This window comes from Neophocaena asiaeorientalis, unplaced genomic scaffold (genome assembly GCF_003031525.2).
Source record: "Neophocaena asiaeorientalis asiaeorientalis breed wild unplaced genomic scaffold, Neophocaena_asiaeorientalis_V1.1 scaffold149, whole genome shotgun sequence".
NCBI classification, from domain to species: domain Eukaryota; kingdom Metazoa; phylum Chordata; class Mammalia; order Artiodactyla; family Phocoenidae; genus Neophocaena; species Neophocaena asiaeorientalis.
This window is the reverse complement of record NW_020174442.1, coordinates 270,055-292,729: the sequence shown is the minus strand read 5'-3', so window position 1 is coordinate 292,729 and position 22,675 is coordinate 270,055. Positions and strand designations below refer to the sequence as shown.

General features: G+C 40.5%; 1 protein-coding gene across 3 annotated transcripts; it reads left to right on the top strand.

Annotated features, from left to right (window-relative positions):
* Nucleotides 1-1,021: 1,021 nt before the first annotated feature.
* Nucleotides 1,022-20,125, top strand: ISOC1 (isochorismatase domain containing 1). Of its 3 annotated transcripts, XM_024757178.1 has the most exons (6): nucleotides 1,022-1,411; nucleotides 11,306-11,425; nucleotides 11,525-11,728; nucleotides 12,569-12,672; nucleotides 13,333-13,449; nucleotides 18,919-19,051. In XM_024757178.1, exons 1-5 carry the CDS (start codon nucleotides 1,109-1,111, stop codon nucleotides 13,424-13,426), a joined length of 825 nt encoding a protein of 274 aa, XP_024612946.1. In that variant the 5' UTR covers nucleotides 1,022-1,108; the 3' UTR covers nucleotides 13,427-13,449; nucleotides 18,919-19,051. The 3 variants fall into 3 exon arrangements, with proteins under 3 accessions (XP_024612946.1, XP_024612945.1, XP_024612944.1); XM_024757177.1 differs by lacking the exon at nucleotides 12,569-12,672 and having other exon boundaries at nucleotides 1,031-1,366; nucleotides 18,919-20,125; XM_024757176.1 differs by lacking the exon at nucleotides 12,569-12,672 and having other exon boundaries at nucleotides 1,033-1,411; nucleotides 18,919-20,125.
* The last annotated feature ends 2,550 nt before the right edge of the window (nucleotides 20,126-22,675 follow it).

Below are 22,675 nucleotides of genomic sequence, written 5' to 3'. Positions count from 1 at the left end.
TGATTGTCAAAATTAGGGAGGTGCATGGTGATACTGGCATCTAGTGGGTAGAGGCAGGGATGCTGCTAAACATTCTACAAATACACAAGATAGCCACCCCCGTCATTTAGAATGAAATAGTATCCATTCTAAATGTCAGCAATGCCAATTGAGAAACCCTGACATTTCTTTCTTTCTAAAAGAAGAAACCCCTAATATCTAAAATCGAATTGTATGTTTAGAGTCATAAGCCTATCTTCCCAGGACCTTCTGTTTAAGGAAACTTTGTTCATAATGTATACTTTTCTAATTCCAGCTAATTATAGTGCCTTACAGTGTTCATAAGTCAGAAGTTATTTGAGGGTGATTGCTTTTACTCGCTCAAAAACAGAATCCTCAGTTTGAATATAAAGTCCTGATTTTTACTCTTTTTACCCTTTATATTTTTTGCAATTCCCCATCCAAGTTCTCCTGGAAATTGGGTTGAGATAAAGGGAGGGCAAGACCTCAAATCCACGACTAGAGAGATAACTGTGTTTCATGGGGTGGAAAAACATGAAATTCTGAGTCTCGGATGGCCCTCCTAAGGAAGCATCGACTCTCACCACTCTTCTTAGCATCGATCAGCCTGCCCGATTGGTTTTAAGATTACTGCCGCCGTCCTCAAGTACTGCTTGCCTCTGGACAAGAGCGACAGGTAACGCCTCCCAGCAGTTTTAGCCGGGCAGCCCCGTGTCCCCAAGCACAGGCCCAAACTTCCGGAGCACACTGCTCGACGGTGGGCGGAGCGGGGTGGAAGGCGGGCCACACATCTCCTCTGAGGACTAGAGCACCGGGCAGCGCAGGCAGGTCGAGGGTCTGCGAGGCGACCGAGCCCCTCGCGGCCCGCCGGAGGGGCCGCGCGCTGCCGGAAGTTGGAGGGGTCGCTCGTCCGAGCGCCGGCCCCACAGCCAAGCCCTCCGCAGGGTCCGCCCCCCGCCGGGCATGGAGGAGGGCGCGGCAGCCGCGGCCGCCAGGACCCGCCCCCTCGCTTTCCAGAGCAGGCGACAGGCGGCGCGAGGAGGCGGGGCCGCGGCTGCTGGCGGTGTCTGCGCCTCGCGGTTTCGGAGCTAGCAGACGCTCGGGGAACATGGCGGCGGCGGAGCCCGCGGTCCCAGCGCTCCCCAGCGGCGGTGGCTTGGGGGCGCCGTCGGGCACGGTCCCCGTGCTTTTCTGCTTCTCGGTCTTCGCGCGGCCCTCAGCCGTGCCGCACGGCGCGGGCTACGAGCTGCTCATCCAGAAGTTCCTCAGTCTGTACGGCGACCAGATCGACATGCACCGCAAATTCGTGATGCAGCTCTTCGCGGAGGAGTGGGGCCAGTACGTGGACCTGCCCAAGGGCTTCACGGTGAGCGAGCGCTGCAAGGTGCGCCTCGTGCCGCTGCAGATCCAGGTGGGTCCCGCGGGAGGGCCGCGCGCCGAGCCGCAGCTCCCGGTCCCCGTGCGTCCCCGTCCCCGCGCGTCCCCGTCCCCGCGGCGCTCCTCAGGTGCCCCGTGGCGGCGGGCCCTGCGCACCGCGCCCGCTGGGAAGGGTCGTGCCGCTGTCGCAAGCGTCCGGGATGGCCCAGCGAAGGCGCCTGTCCGAAGGTGACGGTCACCGGCTGTCCTCGGCCGAGGACGGGGCGTGGGCCTCCCGGCTATTGGCGGCGCGCGCGAACGCCCCCACGTGTGTGGTCCTCAGCCGCCCGCATCCGCTTTGTGTGCTGGGAGCGAGTCCTAGCCTCCTGCGTAACCGAAGGGCTGTGCAGAGTAAGCTGTGTTTTTATTTGGGTTGATGCAGAACCGGGGAAAAGAGATTGTGGGGGAGTATCGGCCTTAGGGTTTGTTCCCGGAGTTGTGTTTACCACTTGCGGAAACAGAAACTTCAGGAGTCCTATCCTTTCACCCATCCTCTTCCCCAGTTTTCTGCTCCTTTGATCTTAAGTCTTTCCTAACCTTAAGTGAAATAACCTTGTTTAGCCTCTTCCAAGTAACTGTCAACTGAATCTGTTGATTACATATATACGTTGCCTACCTTGAAAAAGTCGTTTGACTCAGCACTGCAGCACCTTCTTAAATACCCAACTTTAGCTAGACCATTTTTTCCTGGTCGTGCTGGCAGAAAAAGTTGTCATACTTGAGGATTATTTTATGCCTTTTTAATATTTTTAAAAAGCCGTGCTCTAATACTGCGCAGATCTGCCTCCTGTGTTCTTTTTATGCTCAGCTCAGAGGATTCACCGGAAGATTTATCCTGTTGAAAAGCAAGAACAAAAGGTGTATTTTAGGTACTACACCACCACCATTTTTTTTGGTTGAGAAACCGGTAAGCCATTTCTTTGGAAGACCAAACTGAAATGTGGGATTCAGGATTAGAAGGCATTTTAATATTCAAGTGTCATTTTCTGAGGACTATTATGTAGTTTTTGGTGGTTTTTTTGTTTGTTTGTTTGTTTTTCATTTGTAGTTGTCTGTGGAATTGGTCTTGTTTGCTATTATTCCAGCAAGTGATGGCAAAGGAAGGCCAGAAGCTTCCAAAGCAGATACTTTAACCAGAGGGCAAAGGCTGTGAGATTCTGTGGTCAACCTTTGGAGAGCCAAAAGGGAGGCAGTTGGTGTCTGATACCCTAGAATTTGCCCTGTTCTTGGGAGAGTTGTGGTTGGTAGGTGTTTACTACCACCCATTTTTATGCCTTCAAGAGTTTTCATGACTGACACCTCTCTGCAGCCTTCCTTGTCAGTCTGTTTAGATTATTGCTGCCAAAATATGGAAGAAGCTGGATGCACCTTTGACAAATCCATTAATAAAGGGGAGAATCCAAATACTAGCTGAAGAGATCTGGAGCTTTACTGAGGATGCAGACTTCTTTGTGATGCATTTCCTGTAGTGGTTGGGAGGGAGAGTGGGCTGTTACCTAATAAGATGTTATGCCAAACTAGCACCCTCCCCAAGTCTTTAAGACTTCCCCCTCCCCAAACAATGGGATTTCTTATTTTGAAAAATTTAAAGCCTGGATCTGAGAACTCTTTTTAACTTATCAGTTTAGAAGTTAATGAAATATTTGTATATACCTGAAATGTCTTGTACATTCTCAAAAGGCATTATATAATTCAGGTCACATGTGGCTTTTGAAGTCTTTTGCTTGGTATTGGAGATAAAATATAGTTATTTTTTTGTGGTGATGTTTAAAATAATAATGATAATATCACTACTCTGTCCCATTCTTTTAAAAATGTTATTTTTTTCCCCACTAAATAGTCCAATAATTCTTAAGCATCTGTTATAGGATACTTTATATATTTTAAAGTATTTAAAAATATTTTTATATTCTTTCATTTTAGTAATCACAATAGCTTGACTTCTTCAGCCAGGTGCCTCCCCCAGCTTAAAAATAGGTAATGTGGAGGAATATACACACATATCATATATATCCATATACTTATTCTGATACCTATTTATTTGAAAAGAGATATATATGTGTGTGTGTATATGTGTATGGATATTCTCAGAAGAAAAAGGGAAGATACTTCTTTTCATGACCGTTTTACTATATTTTTTTGGAACCTGGCTGTGTAATCCTAGAGACATGGACATTTTATGGCTGGATGAGAACATAGAGTTCACTCCCCATTTGAGTGGCAGCTGTAAGTGCCTGGCCCAGTGAATGTAAACATCGGTAAGACCCAATTCTTGTTCCGTACCTAGTAATCTAACTCCTTCGTTTTACCAAAGAGCAGAACATGTAGGAAATTGCCTGAGGTTCCATGGCAAAGCGTGTGAAGGTCCTACAGCTGGGCATAGCATTTATGTTCTCTTTTCACGCTTAATGAAAATAGCAAGCAGAATGGAAAACAAGCCGCACACTTGAGCTTGTAACATCATTTGTTTTGATGCTATTCGTTGTTTCTGGGGAACAGATGCCTGTCACTCAGCAAGACTCAAGGTGGCCTGTCAGTGAGGCCATGCTCTGGGTATAGGCCCCTTCTCCCAGAGGCAGGGATGAAGAGCATGTTTGGCCACATGTAATCCACAGCTTAAATAATGCCATTTATTATTTCTCCAAGAATAGGCCTTATAGCCTCTGTGGCCCTGGCTAACATACAAAATATTCTAGAATGTATTCTTAATTTACACAGGGGTCCGAGTTTGCTTTCACGCTTGTTCTGACTGACGTTGCTAGTGACCTTGTAAAACACAGTGGCTGCTTGTGCCACACTGTCTGCGCTGGTGGTTGGTTAGTGGTTCTGTGGGGATTGATCTTTAAGACCCCCATTGCCAGTATTAGGCTCTGGTAACTTTTTAGTGTCTTCTTTTCTGAAATATTCTGTCCAAGTGACCGAGTGTCTGCTGACAGCTCAGGTAGCTGAAGACAGCTCATGTTTCAAGCACGGTTTATGAGTCTTCAGCCTTGTCAAAATGCTTGAAGTCAGGGGAAGAAATGTAAATGAGAGGATTATACAGTGGGAATTTAGGTCATTTTCATGACTTATAAGTGTTAATTTTTCACAAGGTATTTCCCAAGTTTTAACTAACGGAGAATTCAACCCTGGACACTTGGGCAGAGCCCAAGTAGAAGAGAGGAAGAAAAGGACATAGTAAGAATGACACCAACGAGAGGATTTTACTTCGGTATGTAGGAGGGAAGGCTCTGGCAGCTTCGTCTGGGCAGAAGATAAGGGCTTCCCTGGGAAGGTTATTTCGACTTTTTCCTGAGGTAGTTAATTTGGAAGGGATCCTGCTCCAGGTTTTACTTCTTGGAAGTTTATTAGTACTATGATTATTTTAAACAGCGGGGTAGACGTTTTATAGCTAGAAGAGACCCCAGAGTACATGGTGGGAAGGGAGAGAAGGCAGGGTTTGGAAAGAAAGGGGAAAGGACTTGGGTCTCCCTTGGGCTTACTAGTTGGAAGGTGGTGATTTTTTTTTTTTTTTTCTTTTGCAGTATGCGGGCCTCTCACCGTTGCGGCCTCTCCCGTTACGGAGCACAGGCTCCAGACGTGCAGGCTCAGCGGCCATGGCTCACGGGCCCAGCCGCTCCGCGGCATGTGGGATCCTCCCAGACCGGGGCACGAACCCATGTCCCCTGCATCAGCAGGTGGACTCCCAACCACTGCGCCACCAGGGAAGCCTGGAAGGTGGTGATTTTTGATTTCAGAACCTTTACTGTGGAGCGTGTAGGAGGAGCAGGTAGATAAGCTAATGCTCAGAACTCTTGAGTTAGAGAAGCAGGCAGGAACTATCTTGGGAGGCGCACAGTGTCAGGGGCACTGGAGAAAACAGCTGGATCCTGAGGGTATGATATTGTCTGCCCGCCCACTTTTTAAGAATTTAACATTGCAGATTACTGCCCAAAGCATTGTACACATTTTGCCTCTTGTGGATACATTAGAGGCTACCTATAAATAAACTGTGTTTGAGTGGGAGCTAAACACAATTTCCAAACTGTGTTTGGAAATTTTTTTCTGTCATTTAGTTTGCCAAGGGGAATTCAAAGTAGATTCAGATATCACTGTGTTCCTGGGATCTGGCCAGCTTCACCTTCACTCCAACCTCAGGTACAGTCTAAAGAAATCCATCGTCCTTAACACTGAAATTGATGGAGCCAGTTGGCTGGCTTCCCTTAGGCAGTTAGACAGCTCGCTGGAGTTGTAACCTCAGTGCAAGTGACACAAGTGCTTACAGCAGGTGAGTAGGTTGTAAAATAAGAGTGAAATAAATATTCTTTTGTAGTCTAAATTAAAAAGCCCCAAACCGTTTTGCCAGGAGCAGATCATGTAATTGTCAGTCTTTTGGTGACATTTAGAAATCCACTTTATGAATCATTTCTTAATTCTGTAGACTATGTTAACATAAGTGAGGCAATATCAGTATTTCTTTCTATATATTTATTGTTTTCATAAGGGATTTTCGTAGTAAGTGGTATTTTAACCTCATTACAGAAGAACTGTTTTTAACATGTGCTGACCTTCAGAGCGTATGTTTCCTATAGGAGGGATACACAATAACCTAATACATTTATTGATTGATTTACATGAAGCTGATTTAATCCTTGAAATAGCCCTGTGAGGTAGATACTATTTTTATTACTTTGTTACAGATTAAGAAGCAGCTGTTTGGAGATGTTAATGATTTGCTGCATTTCATGTAATTGAAATTAGTGAAATTGACATTTGGACTCAGATTCTAATGCGCCTGGGCTGTCCTGTGTAGGCACTCTTGTAACCTGGGAGAGTCATGTCACAGACCTCTGTTTTGAGTCAGTATTGGAACAAAGCCTTACTATGCCTGTGGTAATCGGGTTTCCTTGGAAACACTTCTCAGTGAAATAATGATACCTCATATCCCCTTCTAGACCCCTCTCCCAAGCACATCATGCCTATATTGTGACTATAATAGACTACTAAAATTTTGAAAACATCACATTTACAATTCCAAACTTTAATCATTCCTAAAGATATACAATTTACTCACTGTAGTCGTTCGCTAGGTTGCTGCTGTAACAAAGTATAGTACTACAGACTGAGTGGCTTATACAACAGAAATTTATTTTCTCATAATTCTGGAGGGTTTAGATCAGGTTTGGTTCCTTCTGAGCGCTGTGAAGAAGAAGCCATTCCATGCCTCCCTCCTGGCTTTTGGTGGTTTGTTGGGAGTCTTTGGCATTGTGTGGCTTGTAGACATGTCACCTTGATCTCTCCCTTCATGTTCACATGGCCTTCTCTGTGCCTGGATTTCCCCTTTTAATAAGGATGCCACTCATGTTGGATTAGGCACCCACCCCACTCCAGTATGACCTCATCTTAACTAATTATGTTTTCAGTGACTATTTCCAAATAAGGCCACTTTCTGAGGTACAGTACTGGTGGTTAGGAATTCAACATATGAATTTTAGAGCACACCATTCAACATACAACACTCACCATGCATTACGTTTATGGAGAGAACAGAAGTGGGGCACCATGTATCACTAAGCAAGGCCAGCCACTGTGTATGTGCCTGTCCTGAGTAACCGAGCAAGGGAGGAGCAGATTCCTTGCAGATGTAGCAGCCATTGTTAGAAAATGGTCAGAGCACATGTGGAAGTGAAGGAGGGTAAATACTGTTATGATCGTGGTAATAATGAGACTTGGGGATGAAGAGTCTTTTGAATATGAAATCTAAGGTTGAATGCCAGCTAAGACAGTTCTTAAGAAAGTGGACAAAAAATTTATACTTGAAATTTATCTCTTAAAACTGTTGCTTGAGGAAGCCATTGGTTGTGATCAACTTTTTGTGTTGAAATATGTATATTGAAATACGTATTTTTTATGTATATGTGTATGTGTAGGGATTTATGTGTATAAATATATGAAGGTGTGTGTGTATACACATATTTACTTTTATATGTGATTTCTTCATACTTCTTGAATATGTGTTGATCTGTAATTGCTTCGCTTTTACTCATGATGGCACTTGGTCAAGGTCACTTTTAATTTGCTGTCTTGCAGTTGCAGCATGTTTGACAATGAGCAGCACTTTAGTTATGTACAAGGTTTTGGTTTAAGAGGAATTTCTGAGTCAAGTTACAAAGTCCCTGAATTATAGAGTCAGTGTGTAATTTAACAACAATTACTGAAATTCATGTGGATTTGGGGTGGATGGGGGGTTTGGTTAGAGTTTTTCAGTAGTTTTTTATTTGTTTGTTCTTTGTTTTGGTAGCCTCAAATCCTCCTTTTTCTGTCTTGTAAGATATGGAGTTTATTCATAAAGTAGCATCTTTTCCCCCTACTACTATGGCATAGGGAGACCTTTTTTTTTTTCCATAAACTTTTAATTTTAGAATAGTGTTGATTTACAACAAAGTTGCAAAGGATAGTACAGAGAGCTAGCTCCTTTATACCTGACCTAGTTTCCCTTCTTGCTAACATCTTACATTACTGTGGCATATTTGTCATAGCTAAGGAACCAACATTGGTACATTACTATAAGCCGAGCACCACACTTTAGTCAGATTTCACTAGCTTTTCCCTAATGTCCTTTTTCTGTCCCAGGATCCAATTCAGGATACCGATTACGTTTAGTTGTCATGTCTTCTTCGACTCCTGTGGGTTATGGCAGTTTCTCAGAGTTTCATTGTTTTTAATGACCTTGACAGTTTTAAGGAGTACTGATTAGATATTTTTTATTCCTTTTTTTTTTTTGCTGTATGTGGGCCTCTCACTGTTGTGGCCTCTCCCGTTGCGGAGCACAGGCTCCGGACACGCAGGCTCAGCGGCCATGGCTCACGGGCCCAGCCGCTCCACGGCACGTGGGATCTTCCCAGACCAGGGCACGAACCCGTGTCCCCTGCATCGGCAGGCGGACTCTCAACCACTGCGCCACCAGGGAAGCCCTGATTAGATATTTTTGTAGAATGACCTCATTTTGGGTTTATCTGATGTTTTCCTCAGGCTTCAGCCAGGGTTGTGAGATTTTGAGAGGAAGATCATGAAGGTCATTCTCATCACATATCAAAGCTGAATACTGTCACCATGGATTACCTGAATCTTGATCACCTGGCTGAGGCCGTGTTCACCATTATCCTCCCTCTATACTCTGAAGAAGCAAATTGCTAAGTGCAGGTCATATTCAAGGGGATGTCAACTCCTGGAGAGGAGAATATCTAAGGCATTTTTGTTTCATGAAATTATAACCAGTCATTTCTGCATAAAAATATGCCTCTCCCGCTTATCTCTATGGTTTCTTTCTTTAACTGAAGGTTTATAGGTGATGAATTCCTCTGCTAGAAAGGATTTGCAGGGTGCTAAGGATTTCAGGGCTGCATTTTCTGACCTCCTCAATCTGTGTCTAATATGACATACGTCTGATGTGGTCCCCTGCCTAGAACAGATACATCACAGCTGAAATGAGGTATAGGGAAGCACCAGGTAACAGGAACCCCAGGAGACCGCAAGTCTGAATATTCTAGGATTTCTGAGTAGGTAAGGTTTTATTACTTTAAATATCCCAATTTTCTGTATTTTGACCACTTTATATGGTAGTCCTAAAATATTATGTAACTTATTTTCTTAATGAGTGTGATAAAATGATTTTGTCCCAATTTATAACTTATATACAGCTTGCTACTCCTTCATTGGAGTCTAGACTGAGAACTAGTTGAGTTTTGATCTGCTTTTATTGTATTTTTAATCTTTGCTTCCTCAGCTGTCATTTCTTGCTGCTATCAGTTTGCCTGTCTTCAGCAGTTCCCTTTCAGATTTGCTGTTTCCAATCCTGTGTTAATTTATAATCCAGACAACCAAACTTGTTAGGAATGTATACAGAGTTAGTCAGTACCGTCTGAGATAAGATCTGAAAGCTGGAGATCGAAGCAAGTGTCGGCTGTGTGTTAGTGCATGGCCATCCAGCATACTTGGGCAGCTGCCTGGGAGTTTTATTTTGCCTGCTTGCTGGTATTCCCATGTGGTAGAATGGCAAGATGGCTAAGGTGCGTTACAGTTACTTGAAACAAGACAGTTACAGCTAAACTGCTTTTCATAGTGTCCCCTCAACACATTGTGGATGACTAGGGACCCCTGGTTCAAATTTCTAAAAGAATATATATATATGGATTTTAAGCCTTTTGAGCCAAGATTTAATGTTTACTGAAATTTAAGATACATGGTCATAGTGACTGGTTTTCAACCAAGTACCCTAAGTACTTACCTATACATCAGACTCATTGCTTTTGATAATGACCAAAATGGAAGCATGGTACTTGCATTAAAAATTTAAGTAAGGAAGCAGCCTGAATATTTATTTTAAACATACTTTATTGGCAGAGTAGGAAAACCGTCCACATAGTGTTAGAATTAAAGATGGCACTCGCATTCTGACATGAACTTGGTGTTGGACTGCACACGGTTAATCAGTGCACACCTATAGAGTTAATACCAGAGGGAGATTAAGGTGTCGGAGTCCTTCAGACCAGGACACAGATAAATAAAAGTGCAAACTGACTAGAACAGTCATACTGTTAAGGATAAAAGATTCCTTTTGATGATTCATTTAATTCTTGTAGTAATTGTTTCTTGGGAGTATGCCATGTGCACAGATACTAAGGCAGAGTCTAGGGCCAGGCTGGTGGTGAAGCCACCACCATGTAATCAGGACTCAGGTTCCTCTATAAAATTATGAGTAATTATTGTCTGTGGGTGGTTTAGGTTAATTAGAGGGGAGACTTAACGGGGTGCCTAGTAAGAGTAGTGGCATGGGTTCATTCATGGTCAGACTGCATCCTTTCCAGAGCTTTCTCTCATTTGAGAAGGTAGAAAGAAAAGTACCATGGACTTTTAAGAATTAAATTCTTGTATTCAACAGTGATTTTCCCCTTTTTGGTAGATCCATATTGGGCCCAAGTTGTTATAATAGACCAACTGCAGCAATTAATGTAAAGCATGGTAATCTAATACCCAGTTTTCATCTTAATTCATTGACTTTCCTGATTGTGATAAATATGTGTAAGAATTCAGATGTCAAATTTACGTCTTTCCATTTGACAGTGGTGATGTGCTTGGCATCATTTCATTGCATTTTATTTGAAGTCTAAGAAGTTATTCTTGAGAATACCAACTTAATATTTCTGTGTTGATGATAGCAGTATATCTAGATTTGTTTCTGTTTTTTTAGTTTTTTGTTCCATAATCTTTGCTACAGATTACTTAAATTTTATTCTTTGTTCTTGTAAGCAATGCCATCAACAGATTTAAGTTTTTTACTGTTTTTTTATTATAAAAGTAATACATCTTTTAAAATAACATTTAGCAAATGTTTTAAAATAGCATTTGAAAAATAAAAGAAAGGTATTAAGAAAAATGTTATCAGCATCCCTAACTATATAACCACGTGTTCATATTTTCATATATTTGCTTCTACTTTTTATGCATATTTTTACATTATTGAAATACTATTGAACTGTGCTCTGTTTTTAAAATTAACATTAGATTATGGCATTTCTTCTTAGATGGTGCACAGTTTTTGAAAACATATACATACGTTATTTTAATAGGCTAAAAAATGTTATGTGAATGTGTTAAAATTTGTGAAATCATTTTTGTATTGTTGGTTCTTGGTTTATTTCTAATTTTCACTATTAAAAGCAATTCAGTGGACATCTTTGCGCATAATTTTTTTCCCTGTTATTCATATCATTTCTCTTAGACAATAGTTGTAGAAATGGATTTAATGGGTCAAACAGTAGGAATGTTTTTCTCTTTACTGACCTCCAGCTGAAAATAAATGTCATTGTATAACAAATGCTAAATCATTCTTTTTTTCTTTTTTCTTCAGCTTACTACCCTGGGAAATCTTACACCTTCAAGCACTGTGTTTTTCTGCTGTGATATGCAGGAAAGGTTCAGACCAGCCATCAAGTATTTTGGAGATATTATTAGTGTGGGACAGAGATTGGTATGCTTGCTTGTTCATTTTTTCCAATTTGCTAAAGCATGATTCATACACAAACATATGTATATTGCTACTTATCTTTGTGTGTTTTTTTTCCTCCAGTTACAAGGGGCCCGGATTTTAGGAATTCCAGTTATTGTAACAGAACAGTACCCTAAAGGTCTTGGAAGCACTGTTCAAGAAATTGATTTAGCGGGTGTAAAACTGGTACTTCCAAAGACCAAGTTTTCAATGGTATTACCAGAAGTAGAAGCAGCATTAGCAGAGATTCCTGGAGTCAGGAGTGTTGTGTTATTTGGAGTAGAAGTGAGTACCTCTTGTTCTGTTTTGGACACAATATCATTTGTAGAAAACTTGTTATTTCCAGAATGTAATTTTGTATATAGAATACCATGTAGGTATCTGATAGAAAACAGCTACCATTTTTTAAGTGTTGAGTACTTGCATGGCACTGATCTATATTAATTTGTTGAACTCTCACAGCAATCCTCTGAGCTAAGTACTTTTGGTCTCATATTGTAGGTGAGAAAACTCAAACACAGGTGCTGTGTGTCTTGCCCAAGGTCATAGAGTTAGTTAAAGTTCGATGAAGCTGCATTTGAATGTAGGTTGATAGATTCTTGGGCCTTTACTTTGAACCTCAACTTTTGGAACACATTTTCACCAAAGACAGTATGTTTATTTATGTGTTATAGGAGCTCACCTTGGTCATGCTTTTGTTTTAGAAAAACCTTAGAAGTCATGTAGTTCATTGTCCTTCACATTTGAATCATGTGTACCTATTTTTTTAAAGGAAAAAAAATACTCATGGATTCCTAATGCTGATTAAAATGATTTTTTGTTTGGTTTGTTTTTTTGACATGTAGAAACAGAATATAAGTATTTATTCATAGCTTTTAAACACCTCTTGAACTAAAATTTTAAAATTATGAAAACCATGAAAACAGTGAAATCCAAATAATATTTAAGACATCCATGATGTTTTGATAGTAGGTTTCAGAGTAGTAGGTTTTAATAGCCTCAGGTTTAGATATAAAATATTTCTGTATTTTGACTTAAATAATGATAAAATAAAGGAAGCCTATTTGTATAAATATGTCACACCAAATGCTGACTTTTGCACTTTTCTTGCTTGTTCATCATTAGAGCTCATGTCTAATCAAAATCATCTTTGGGCAGTCCTCCAGTGCTAATTTTAATGAGTTGTCAGTTGATAATTCTCCACAGCCCTCTTGTCATATGAAAATAAGGTTGGTTGGCATTATTAAAATCTGCTTTCATTGGTTATATAATCCACTTATTGTTGGAGCCTGTTTTTACTCTTTATTCTCTGCTGATGAATTGTTACAAGTTCATACTTACAAAGATGGAATCTGTATAATTCATTTTCTGGTGATGTATACTGGGTATTTTTTGCCTGTGCTGCAAGTTATTTTTAACTTGGCTTACCTTTATACTACTGGGTGCCTTACAACAACTCAGTTTTCCCACCATTATCTCAATTGGCAGTACTGCAAACGCGTTCTTTGTGTTAGGCACTTGGTGTGAATACAGAAATAAACCCAACTGCGAGTGGCATCAAAACTGAGTAGTAGTAGTCAGCCATATGAAGGTCGTCCAGATGACATAGATGAAAATCTTTAAAAAAAGCGCTCACAGAGCTCTAAGAATATGTTCAAGGTTCCCAGTACAAAGAACATTGATGTAATGCAGTCCCTGACTTAACAAAGAGGCAGCCAAAGCCAGAAATGCTGTTTATGCTCAAGATCACTAGTGAGTTGGAGGCAAAACTAGATGTGGACAAGGCCATTAGACCTGTAGTGCTCTTTCTGCTCTACCGTGTTGCTGCACATTTGTAAAATACTTGTAGTTTACCACGTTATTACATATGGTTTTTACTTTCCTACTAGACCCATGTGTGTATCCAACAGACAGCTCTGGAGCTCGTTGGCAGAGGTATTGAGGTTCATATTGTTGCTGATGCCACGTCGTCGAGAAGCATGATGGACAGGATGTTTGCTCTTGAGGTAATTGTCCTGCTTTAAAATAAATCATTAGCCAAGGCTTCCAAGTAACTTTGGAGAGTATCAAATATGTAACAGCAGTGAAAGATTTACCTCTTAAATTTGAGCTTGGTCTGACAACAATCAGGCTGATTTCCGGGGTCTCTACTACGCACGAGAAACCTCTGAGGTCTCACCATCATATCCTGTTTTACATCTTCTGTCTTTATTTCTAGATGTCTAGTAAAGCCAAATGCTCCTTTACATCTTCTTTCGTAACTTTGCTAGTTTTGCACATCAACTAAGAGGTATTCCAGTCAGCTTACTCTGAACTGCTGAAAGATTTGCAAATTAACAACAGTTCACCTAGGCTTAACTCGTCCAGGGTCTAGCCAACACCTAGGGTATGGTGGGCCGAAGCCTGGTTCAGCCACTTGTTAGATTTCCTCAGACTTGAATTTCTGGGGATAGGAGGTGTGTCTCTGACTGTGGACACCACTCACACACAGTGTTTAATGGCTCTCTGCGTGGAGTGTCAAGATATACTTCAGAGTCAGGGAGTTGATGACTTTCATCAGTGTTGCATAACAGTAGCCTTACGTAAGCATTGCCTATTCCGAGACTGTTGAAAAACAAACTCCCACAATTAATCCTTTGAACCTTCACTCCGCGTTGTGCATCTCTCTCTTTCATGTTTAATTCTAATTCTATAATAGCTTTAAAGTGATGTCAATCTGGATTGAATTGCTGAATTTTTAACTGATTATTTTTATTGAGAATGGGAAATGTAGATATTTTTTTGAGACCCTCCAGTGTTCCATGCATAAGCTGACCTGTGAACCACTTTCTCTGTAGGATTGCGCAATCACCTCTCTAGCCTAAAATGTTCCCTAGGGTGGTGAGTTGGGCAAATAAGAAAGAGAGGAAAGAAAGGAGACTCACGTCAGTGGGGAGGGCTGATATAGAAGCAGGCGGGTAGCTGTCAGCAGCAGTGGTTTTAAGGCCCTGGTTGGCCATCCCTTCTCTTATTCCTGAGCAGTGAGTCCTATTTTGCGATTATAGGTGGAAATGGTTTTATTTATTTTATTCAACTATTTTGAAATCCACTTGGACTACTGGGTTCTCTGGTTGGTTAGATACTAAGTGTTGCTTCTTCCCCTCTCAGCAGAGATCTTTACGCTGTTCTTACAGTCATAGTTAGCTTCCAGTTTTCAAATTTCCTTAGTAATCTGAGTTTAAACACTTCCACTGTCAGATCCGTACTACCTCGGCAGGCAGCTCTTTTCTTCTTTGAATACCTTTATGGTAATGCTGAGGTCCAGAACTTGAAGTGTTTCCAAGGAAGCGAAAAACTAAGAACATACAAAACCAAAAATTTTCCTTGCTTGTAAAGCGATTTCAAGAACTTTCGTCCTACATTCGTTTTTTAGATGTCTTTATTATGCCATTTATTACAGAAAATCTTGATTGTTGGCAGTTCTATGTTCTACCAAGACTCAGAATAAAAACAGCCATTTACCATCTGAGCCTCATTCTTTTGGAGGTAGTCTGTAATCTTACTGATTAGGAGGAGTCTAAACAGTGGAGCGGTAATATGGGTTTGAATTCAGGTTCCGGCATTTTGTAAATTAGTGTCCTTGGACAAATTACCCAATATCTTTGCCTCAGATTTCTCATTGGTGATGTGAAATAAAATTCATATTTTTATGGCAAGACAAGAAAAATTTAAACATGAAAAAATTTTCTTTGCCCTTTGGCCTCCTCTCTCCTCCCTACTGTGCATTGTGTATCTAAAGTATGCATCGACCAAACCTCCCATCAGCAGAAATACCTGCTCAACCATAAAGAGCAGACAACCCCTTAAAAGATAACGTTCCTTCTTGATCTTCTAAAGGGTCACATGACCCACGACAATGGCACTTAGATCTGGATTATGTAAACTGTCAATAATAGGCTATTTAATGTACAGCCCTCTGTCTCAATTTATGTAACTGTGCTTTGACTTCTAACGGGTGGACCAGTTCTCAGAGCTTTCTGAGGGGCTGTTCCCAGGTTATAATCCTCACTTTGGCTTGAATAAAATTTTCCATTTCTTCCTTTTTTTTTATTGGAGTATAATTGCTTTACCATGTTGTGTTAGTTTCTGCTGTACAATGAAGTGAGTCAGCTATATGTATACCTATGTCCCCTCCCCCTTGGACCTCCCTCCCACCCACCTAGGTCGTCACAAAGCACCGAGCTGAGCTTCCTGTGCTTTATAGCATGTTCCCGCTAGCTATCTATTTTATGCATGGTAGTGTATATATATCGATCCTAATCTCCCAATTCATCCCACCCTCACCTTTCACCCCTGTGTCCACATGTCCGTTCTCTAAGTCTGTGTCTCTATTCCTGCCTTGCAAATAGGTTCATCTGTTTCTTTCTTAGATTGATGGATTAATTTTTTGTCGACTGTGAAATAGAAATAATAGTCATTACGTGGGAGGATTTTTGTGAAGAATCAATGAAATAATGTATCGATAGCACTTAGTACAGTGTCTGATATGGTAAACACTCAAATGTTAGCTGTTGCTTTTATTTTTACTGTAGCTATTATTTGTTTTTGTTGTCTTCATGAGGTTCATCTGATCAGAAAAGTATAAGCATTTATCAGCTCCCAAGACCCAGAATGGACTAGTCCTGAGAAGTTCTGAGGAGGGAAGGAAGGAATATGGTCTGGGGTGGATTTGGAAGAGCCTGGAGCAGCCAGCATTGCCTTGGCTTAAAGTGCTGAGGTTGAAAGGGAGAGAAGAAGCAGGTCAGGTGGTGATGGGGGAAGATGTGTGCCACATTTCAGATTTTCCCTCTTAGTCTTAATTTGCTATGGAGGTGCTTTAGTCCCTCAGTCCTTGGGAGAAATGTTAAGTCTCCTTTTTTCTTCTGTGACTATGAAAGTGAAATAGAGATCTGGTCTGCTCCCCTTCTTTTTTTCCTTGAGAACGCAACTACTTAAGGTCATTCCTGAGACTCCCCATATTACCTGTTAAGACCATTGTACTAATAAGATTTATAGTTACCGTTATTAAAACTTCTCTGCCGGGATCTGTGGTGTGTGCTTTATTCCACAAAATTTTTTGAGCACCTACCATCTGTCAGGCATTTTTCTTTCAACTTACAATTGTAGAGTAAATGTGAGATAAAATAGACTAAAACCGTCTCATGAGCTTGATGTCCTTGTACTTCTGGGGAGTTGTTAGTGTTACTTGGGAATTTAATGGGTTTAGTCTTTTTTTTCCCCACCCTCTCTGAGGCCATCTTGGCTTTGTGTTCTTGCATTTTTAGGTTTGTGGGTCAGAGTAACCTTTCCTTTGGCCTAGTTGGACTGGTTTTGCAAGTGTAAGGGAAGAACTCAGGAAGCCTGTTAAGCCGTGTACCCATTTGCATTAAACAGCTGGAGTTTTAATTGCCCCTTCTAAAGCCAGGAGATAAAGTGAGTGTGGGACCAGTATTGTAGGTGTCCTCATAGCTCAAGGTGGTGGGCAGGAAGCTGCCGGTGTCTGGAAAAAGTGCTGCTGTTCTCTTTCTGCTCAGGTACCCTTCTGGGTTGGGGCTGGGAAGGCACCGTGGGAAGATCTGTTAGTCTGATCTAAAGACTTTGCAATCTTAGCAAAGGCGTGAGCCACGCCTTCCCCTAACACAGGTTCTTGGCTTGATTACTTTCGAATGCAATCAGTATTGGGCATATCTCCGTCTTGAAGTTAAGTAATTTTATGTTTCTGTTTACTGAAGTTTTTCTGTGTGCCTCTAGTGTCCCAGCTTGCCCCTGCCACAGTGTACGGACTCACAGCATCCCTGAGGGTTGCTGGCTTAGGGTGGATCCGGTGCTGCTCTAGTCTGGTCAGGAGAGCACTATGGACAAAAGCTGCCTTCTTCCTGGGTCATCACATTTCTTCCTCAGACCTGGAAACAGTTTTCTGTCCTTCCTGCCTCATGAAGGAACTAGAAAGATTACTGAGAACTGACCTTTGTTTGCACTTTGGAATATAGAAGGCACTTTCACAGACATTGAAAGTATGATTCAGATTCAGACTGACTGATTGAAAGTCCGTTGATTCAACAGGGAGCAGTAAGGAAGGCAGGCAGCCAGGGAGAGAGCTGCATTTGGATGGCTGGACATTCACGGCATCGAGCTGCAGCTAGTCTTATTCCCCACCCTGCTGTCTGAAGCAAGCACACAGTCCTTTGAGATTTCTGAGGGTTTGATACGATAGTCAGGAGTTGACTGAAAAGCGAGGAGGAGGAAATTAGTCTCCAGACGTCTTTAAAGAGCTCAGTGATGACTCATCCTCTGGGATTTGTCCCAACATAAAGGACACTAGCAGCCTCACTTATTTCTTCCTCTTTCCTATGTAACCCTCTGCTGTTTTTTCATTTCTCCAGAGCTGTGGTCAGCCTGCTCTGCACACTCCTGTGCTGGTGTTTGAGGTCCAAGCTTGCTATCTGATAAGTAGGCTATGGCTTACGCTCCCTTCTGCATCCTTGGGGATAAAAAGGAAGAGTCTGCCAGTGGGAAGGTTGTGTCTCTGGATCTGCAGCCATTTGAAGGGTTTACTTTGGCTCCATTGGGATGTCCTGTTTATTCAGGTGACTCCCTTTATGACGAGACACTGATCCACGTCTTTTCCTCTAACTTGCATAGGAATCGTGTCTAACCACCTCATCTTCTAAGGCTCTTACAGTGAATGTTGCTTGGGGTAACAAACAGTTGGTCTGTTTTTTTCCCTGAGGTTTCTGATAAATACATCCAGAAAATGGATCTCTGCTCTAGAATTCTCCTCCCATTCCCCTCTCCCACCCTTTTCTCCACTTTCTCTTCTTTGCCCTCCTCCTTCCCTTTCCCTCCTCCCCTTCCTTGAGATTTCTGTCCTTAGCTCTTTATTATGATTCCACTGGAACAATTTGGCAAGGATGTTCTTTCACCTGTCAGTGAAACTCTATACAACCTTACATTTTATACTCCTGTTTATGATTCTAAAAAGCTTACAATGGTGGCAATGGTAGTGGTTCTGTTGTCGTCCAGGGGCACGTTCTTAAACCTCACATGAGGCTCCTCTACCACCAGCATTTCTTACTTACGGGAAGGGCATGCAGTTTAATGTCAGATATTTGCAGAGAGGAAAAAAAGAACTTAAGAATCATTGTTTTACAGTCCTTAGCCTTGATTTCCCTCTGTCCCTGGTGCATGTAAGTGAGAATATTGGCAAGTGAGAATATTGGCTGCCTATTCTCTTTTACTTGTTTCTAGTCCTTATTACTAATATTGAGAACCATCATAAAGGGTTTGTGGTGTGGCTAGTTTGAAATCTCTCCTCATCTCTGAATTTGATGGTATGGCTAAGGGCCCTGGTTTTGATAGAGGACACTAATCATTGTGTCCTGGCATGCTTTTTGCTGTTTTAATACGGTGTTCATTCTCATGCTTAATTTCTTGATTTGTCTTTTTTTTTTTTAAAGCGTCTTGCTCGAACTGGGATCATAGTGACTACAAGTGAAGCTGTTCTGCTACAGCTGGTGGCTGATAAAGATCATCCAAAATTCAAGGAAATTCAGAATCTAATTAAGGCGAGTGCTCCAGAGTCGGGTCTGCTTTCCAAAGTATAAGACATGTGAAGAACGGGTGTGCTACTCACCATCAGGTGACAGGACTGCAAGCCTGGACAAGCTCATGTCTCTAGTAGAATTAAAACGTTAAGTCAAAAATTGGCTCTTTTTTGCGCCTCTTAGTAAAACTTAACCAATTAGACCATTTGGGTTACAGATGTCAAAGGTTTTAGGTGCTGCTTACCTTCTTCTTATGTTAATGTGCTTTTATTTATTAAAAAAATTATAATGGAGGTGCCTGTTTTCTCTATACCGTATACACTGATCATACTTTCCAAAGTGCACTCTTGTGAAATTTTCTTCAGTTGTGCACAGTTAAAGACAAAGATCTACCAGTAATAGTTTGACTTTTGTCTTATTGTAAGAGGTATGTTATAATGTTAATGTGGATTCAGTGCTTTTACTTTACAGGTTGATTGAAATAGGATTATTAAACGAGAATTTACAAACAGGACTCTGGATCGTGTTGCCCCTTTCGCTCACGATGCAGTCAAGTTATTCATTACGTTGCACTGGTTTAACCAGACAAACTTATGTTGAATAATTACATATCTTTCTTAATTATGCTAGTTTTCTTATTCTGCTCACCATCACTAATTCTCTGTTAATGTTCTCTTTTTTAACTGAATCTTTTACCCAGAAAGACTCATTCGCTCATTGCTTGTTTTAATTTTGTAAACAGATGGGAGGATTTGCAACACCATATCATTAATGGAGGGCTGTTTTAACATCTTTGAAGTATTACTTTAGCTGAATAGCTTTATAACCATCTTGAATACATCTAATATGCACAAGATTTAGCAAAAAGGGAAAGGCTGGATAAAATGTAGTTTTAAAACATCCATATTCTTGTTTGAAATTTTTTCCACCTACCTTCCAATTACTGTTAATGCAAAAGGCCTCAGTAATCATTTGGTAGTATTGCTTTTGCAGTCATTACTACCATTCAATAAATTTATTTTCATTAAATACTTATTATAGGGTTTTAAAACTTTTTAAAAAATATTATGTGAAATATGAAACATTGGTGTCTTTTATATTAAAGTAATTAAAGAAAACGTATTATGTGAATGAAGTTCTTTTGTCTGCCACAACATGGCTCTTTGAGTACTCTTCCAGGGATTCTAATATTTATTTAAAGGTGTAAAAATTTTGACATTTGTAATCTTTCAACTCATGGAAATTTTCGAAGAATGAAAATGTTTTGTCCATGGGGGTAAATGGATTTTATTGAAGGGCCTTCTTATTTAAGAGCAGTAGAATTTTTTTGTTGTTGTTTTTTTTCTGGTCAGTATAACAAACAGTAATCTAGCATTCTTCTTAGGGTTATGTTTAAATTTTTTTCCCAGCAAACTTGTGTGTCAAAAAAGAAGAATCAAAGATTTCTACACGTTTTAAAATAGTTTTTAATAAATTTAACCTAGTGCTTCTCAAACTCTAATATGAATACACATCACCTGGGGGATCTTGTTAAAATGCTGACTCTGGTTCAATAGGTCTGGCTTCTGTGCCTGACATTTTGCATTTCCAAAAAAAAAAAAAGCCAGTTTCTACCAGCCCTGCTCAGAAGAGACCAACCATACTTTATGAGTAGCAAAGATTTATATAACATCACCTGTTTTCCTCCACTGAGTCCTGGCCCTTCCTCTCATGAAACACCACCCCAATGAAGCCTTTTCACAGCTGAAACAATTCTGTGAACTTGAGTCAGTTTCCTATGGCTACCATATTAAATTACCACAAACTTTGAGGTTTAAAACAATGCAAATTTATTATCTTCCAGTTCAGTAGGTTAGAAATCTGAAATGGGTTTCACGGGGCTAAAATCTGTCTTTCCCACTAGATTCTAAGCTTCTTGAAAACAGGACCTGTGCATTCTATACTCATTCTGGAAACTCATTTTGAGAACCTACTAAGTTCTAAACATGTGCTGAGGATAGAAAGATGCCCCAAGGAAGCTTAGGGTCTGGTACAAAATCAGATGTATCATAACCTTTCAGTAAAAGTGAATTGAATTATGTCAAAGGTTCAGGAATGTCAGTACAACAAAGTTTAGAGTAATATACTTGTGAATTCTGCGTTCTCCCTTCTTTTTTGCAGATCATGCAAGCAAGGTGATGAGGCCTAATTATAGGAAACCTGAATTGATTTTAATACATTAGTCTTTGAATTGGAAGTGTCTCCAATTTTGTAAGGTAACAAAATTCTTTTAACTGATGTAAATAAAGACCTTGAGAACATAAGCAAAAGAATAGTCCAGTGTCTTGAATTGCAAGGGGGTTAGAAATAAGATCAAGACACATCGTTTATTGAAATGCTAAAACATATGCATTTCAAATTAAATTAAACAAATTAAAAGTAATAAAAGTTATTCTAACCAGGAAACCAAATACCCTATAACATCCATTTAATTACCACATTTCTCTAATTAGGAAGAATATTTTCTCTTTTTGAAAGTTGATATTTGGGTAAATATGACTTTAGATCTGGGTGGAACTTTAAAGATCATGATCTCAGGTCCATTTCAGCTGTAAAATTCTAGAACGGTTTTCTTTCACAAGTGTGGCTAGTGAGACCCAGAGATAGATGTTTCTAGTTGCAGAGGTGAGGAAAGGCTCAGCAAGATGACAACTACATTACTTAACACGTTGCCCTGGGCTTCCTTACATTAGTTGACAACGCTAGAGATTTTCAGGAGGAAAGGGGGGAGAACAGTAAAAAGGATCCATTTTAGAATCTATAAAACAGTACACTGTTTACATTCGCAAAGCTAAAGGGCTGCTTCCAGCGCCGAGAACTTTCCCTGTGCCCCATCTTCAGTCTAGCCTTACTTCTTTCCAGATGGTTTTGAACTAATTTGGGAGAATGGCTGATCATATGAAAATTACCATTATTTTCATCCTCAGATAACTACAAATCAATATTCTTACATCACTAATGCTTCCTTGATCCTCCATGGAGCATTATTGTCACTGTTTAACCCATGATTATTAAAAAATTTAAAAATCACTAGGCTACCATAATGAGATACATCGATTACTTTGATATGGTTATGAAATAATTGCAGTTGGCTTTTAGAATTCTTATTACCATGTTGCTTTTCTTTATCTTTTAAGCCTGAATAGCAGACATCTTATTGAAAATTTATTTTTAGAAGAGATTAAAGTCCAAAGTGGTGGTCAAGTAAAATAACCTATTAATTCCGGTTAAAGAGACTGTAATCTTGATTTCCCTGTTGTAGGAAACAGAATTTTGGATTGGGCCCCAAGGTTCCCACTTAAAAAATTTAAAAATCACTAGGCTACCATAATGAGATACATCGATTACTTTGATATGGTTATGAAATAATTGCAGTTGGCTTTTAGAATTCTTATTACCATGTTGCTTTTCTTTATCTTTTAAGCCTGAATAGCAGACATCTTATTGAAAATTTATTTTTAGAAGAGATTAAAGTCCAAAGTGGTGGTCAAGTAAAATAACCTATTAATTCCGGTTAAAGAGACTGTAATCTTGATTTCCCTGTTGTAGGAAACAGAATTTTGGATTGGGCCCCAAGGTTCCCACTCTGGTGTACACACACTTTGCCCCTGACAGGCAAATACTAATCTCT

Bases quoted from the DNA above. Each gene is read 5' to 3' on its own strand.
- ISOC1 (XM_024757176.1), top strand. From the start codon at position 1,109: ATGGCGGCGGCGGAGCCCGCGGTCCCAGCGCTCCCCAGCGGCGGTGGC. The intron at 11,426-11,524 runs GTATGCTTGCTT...TTTTTCCTCCAG, and splicing joins TTAGTGTGGGACAGAGATTG to TTACAAGGGGCCCGGATTTT. The intron at 11,729-13,332 runs GTGAGTACCTCT...CTTTCCTACTAG, and splicing joins TTGTGTTATTTGGAGTAGAA to ACCCATGTGTGTATCCAACA.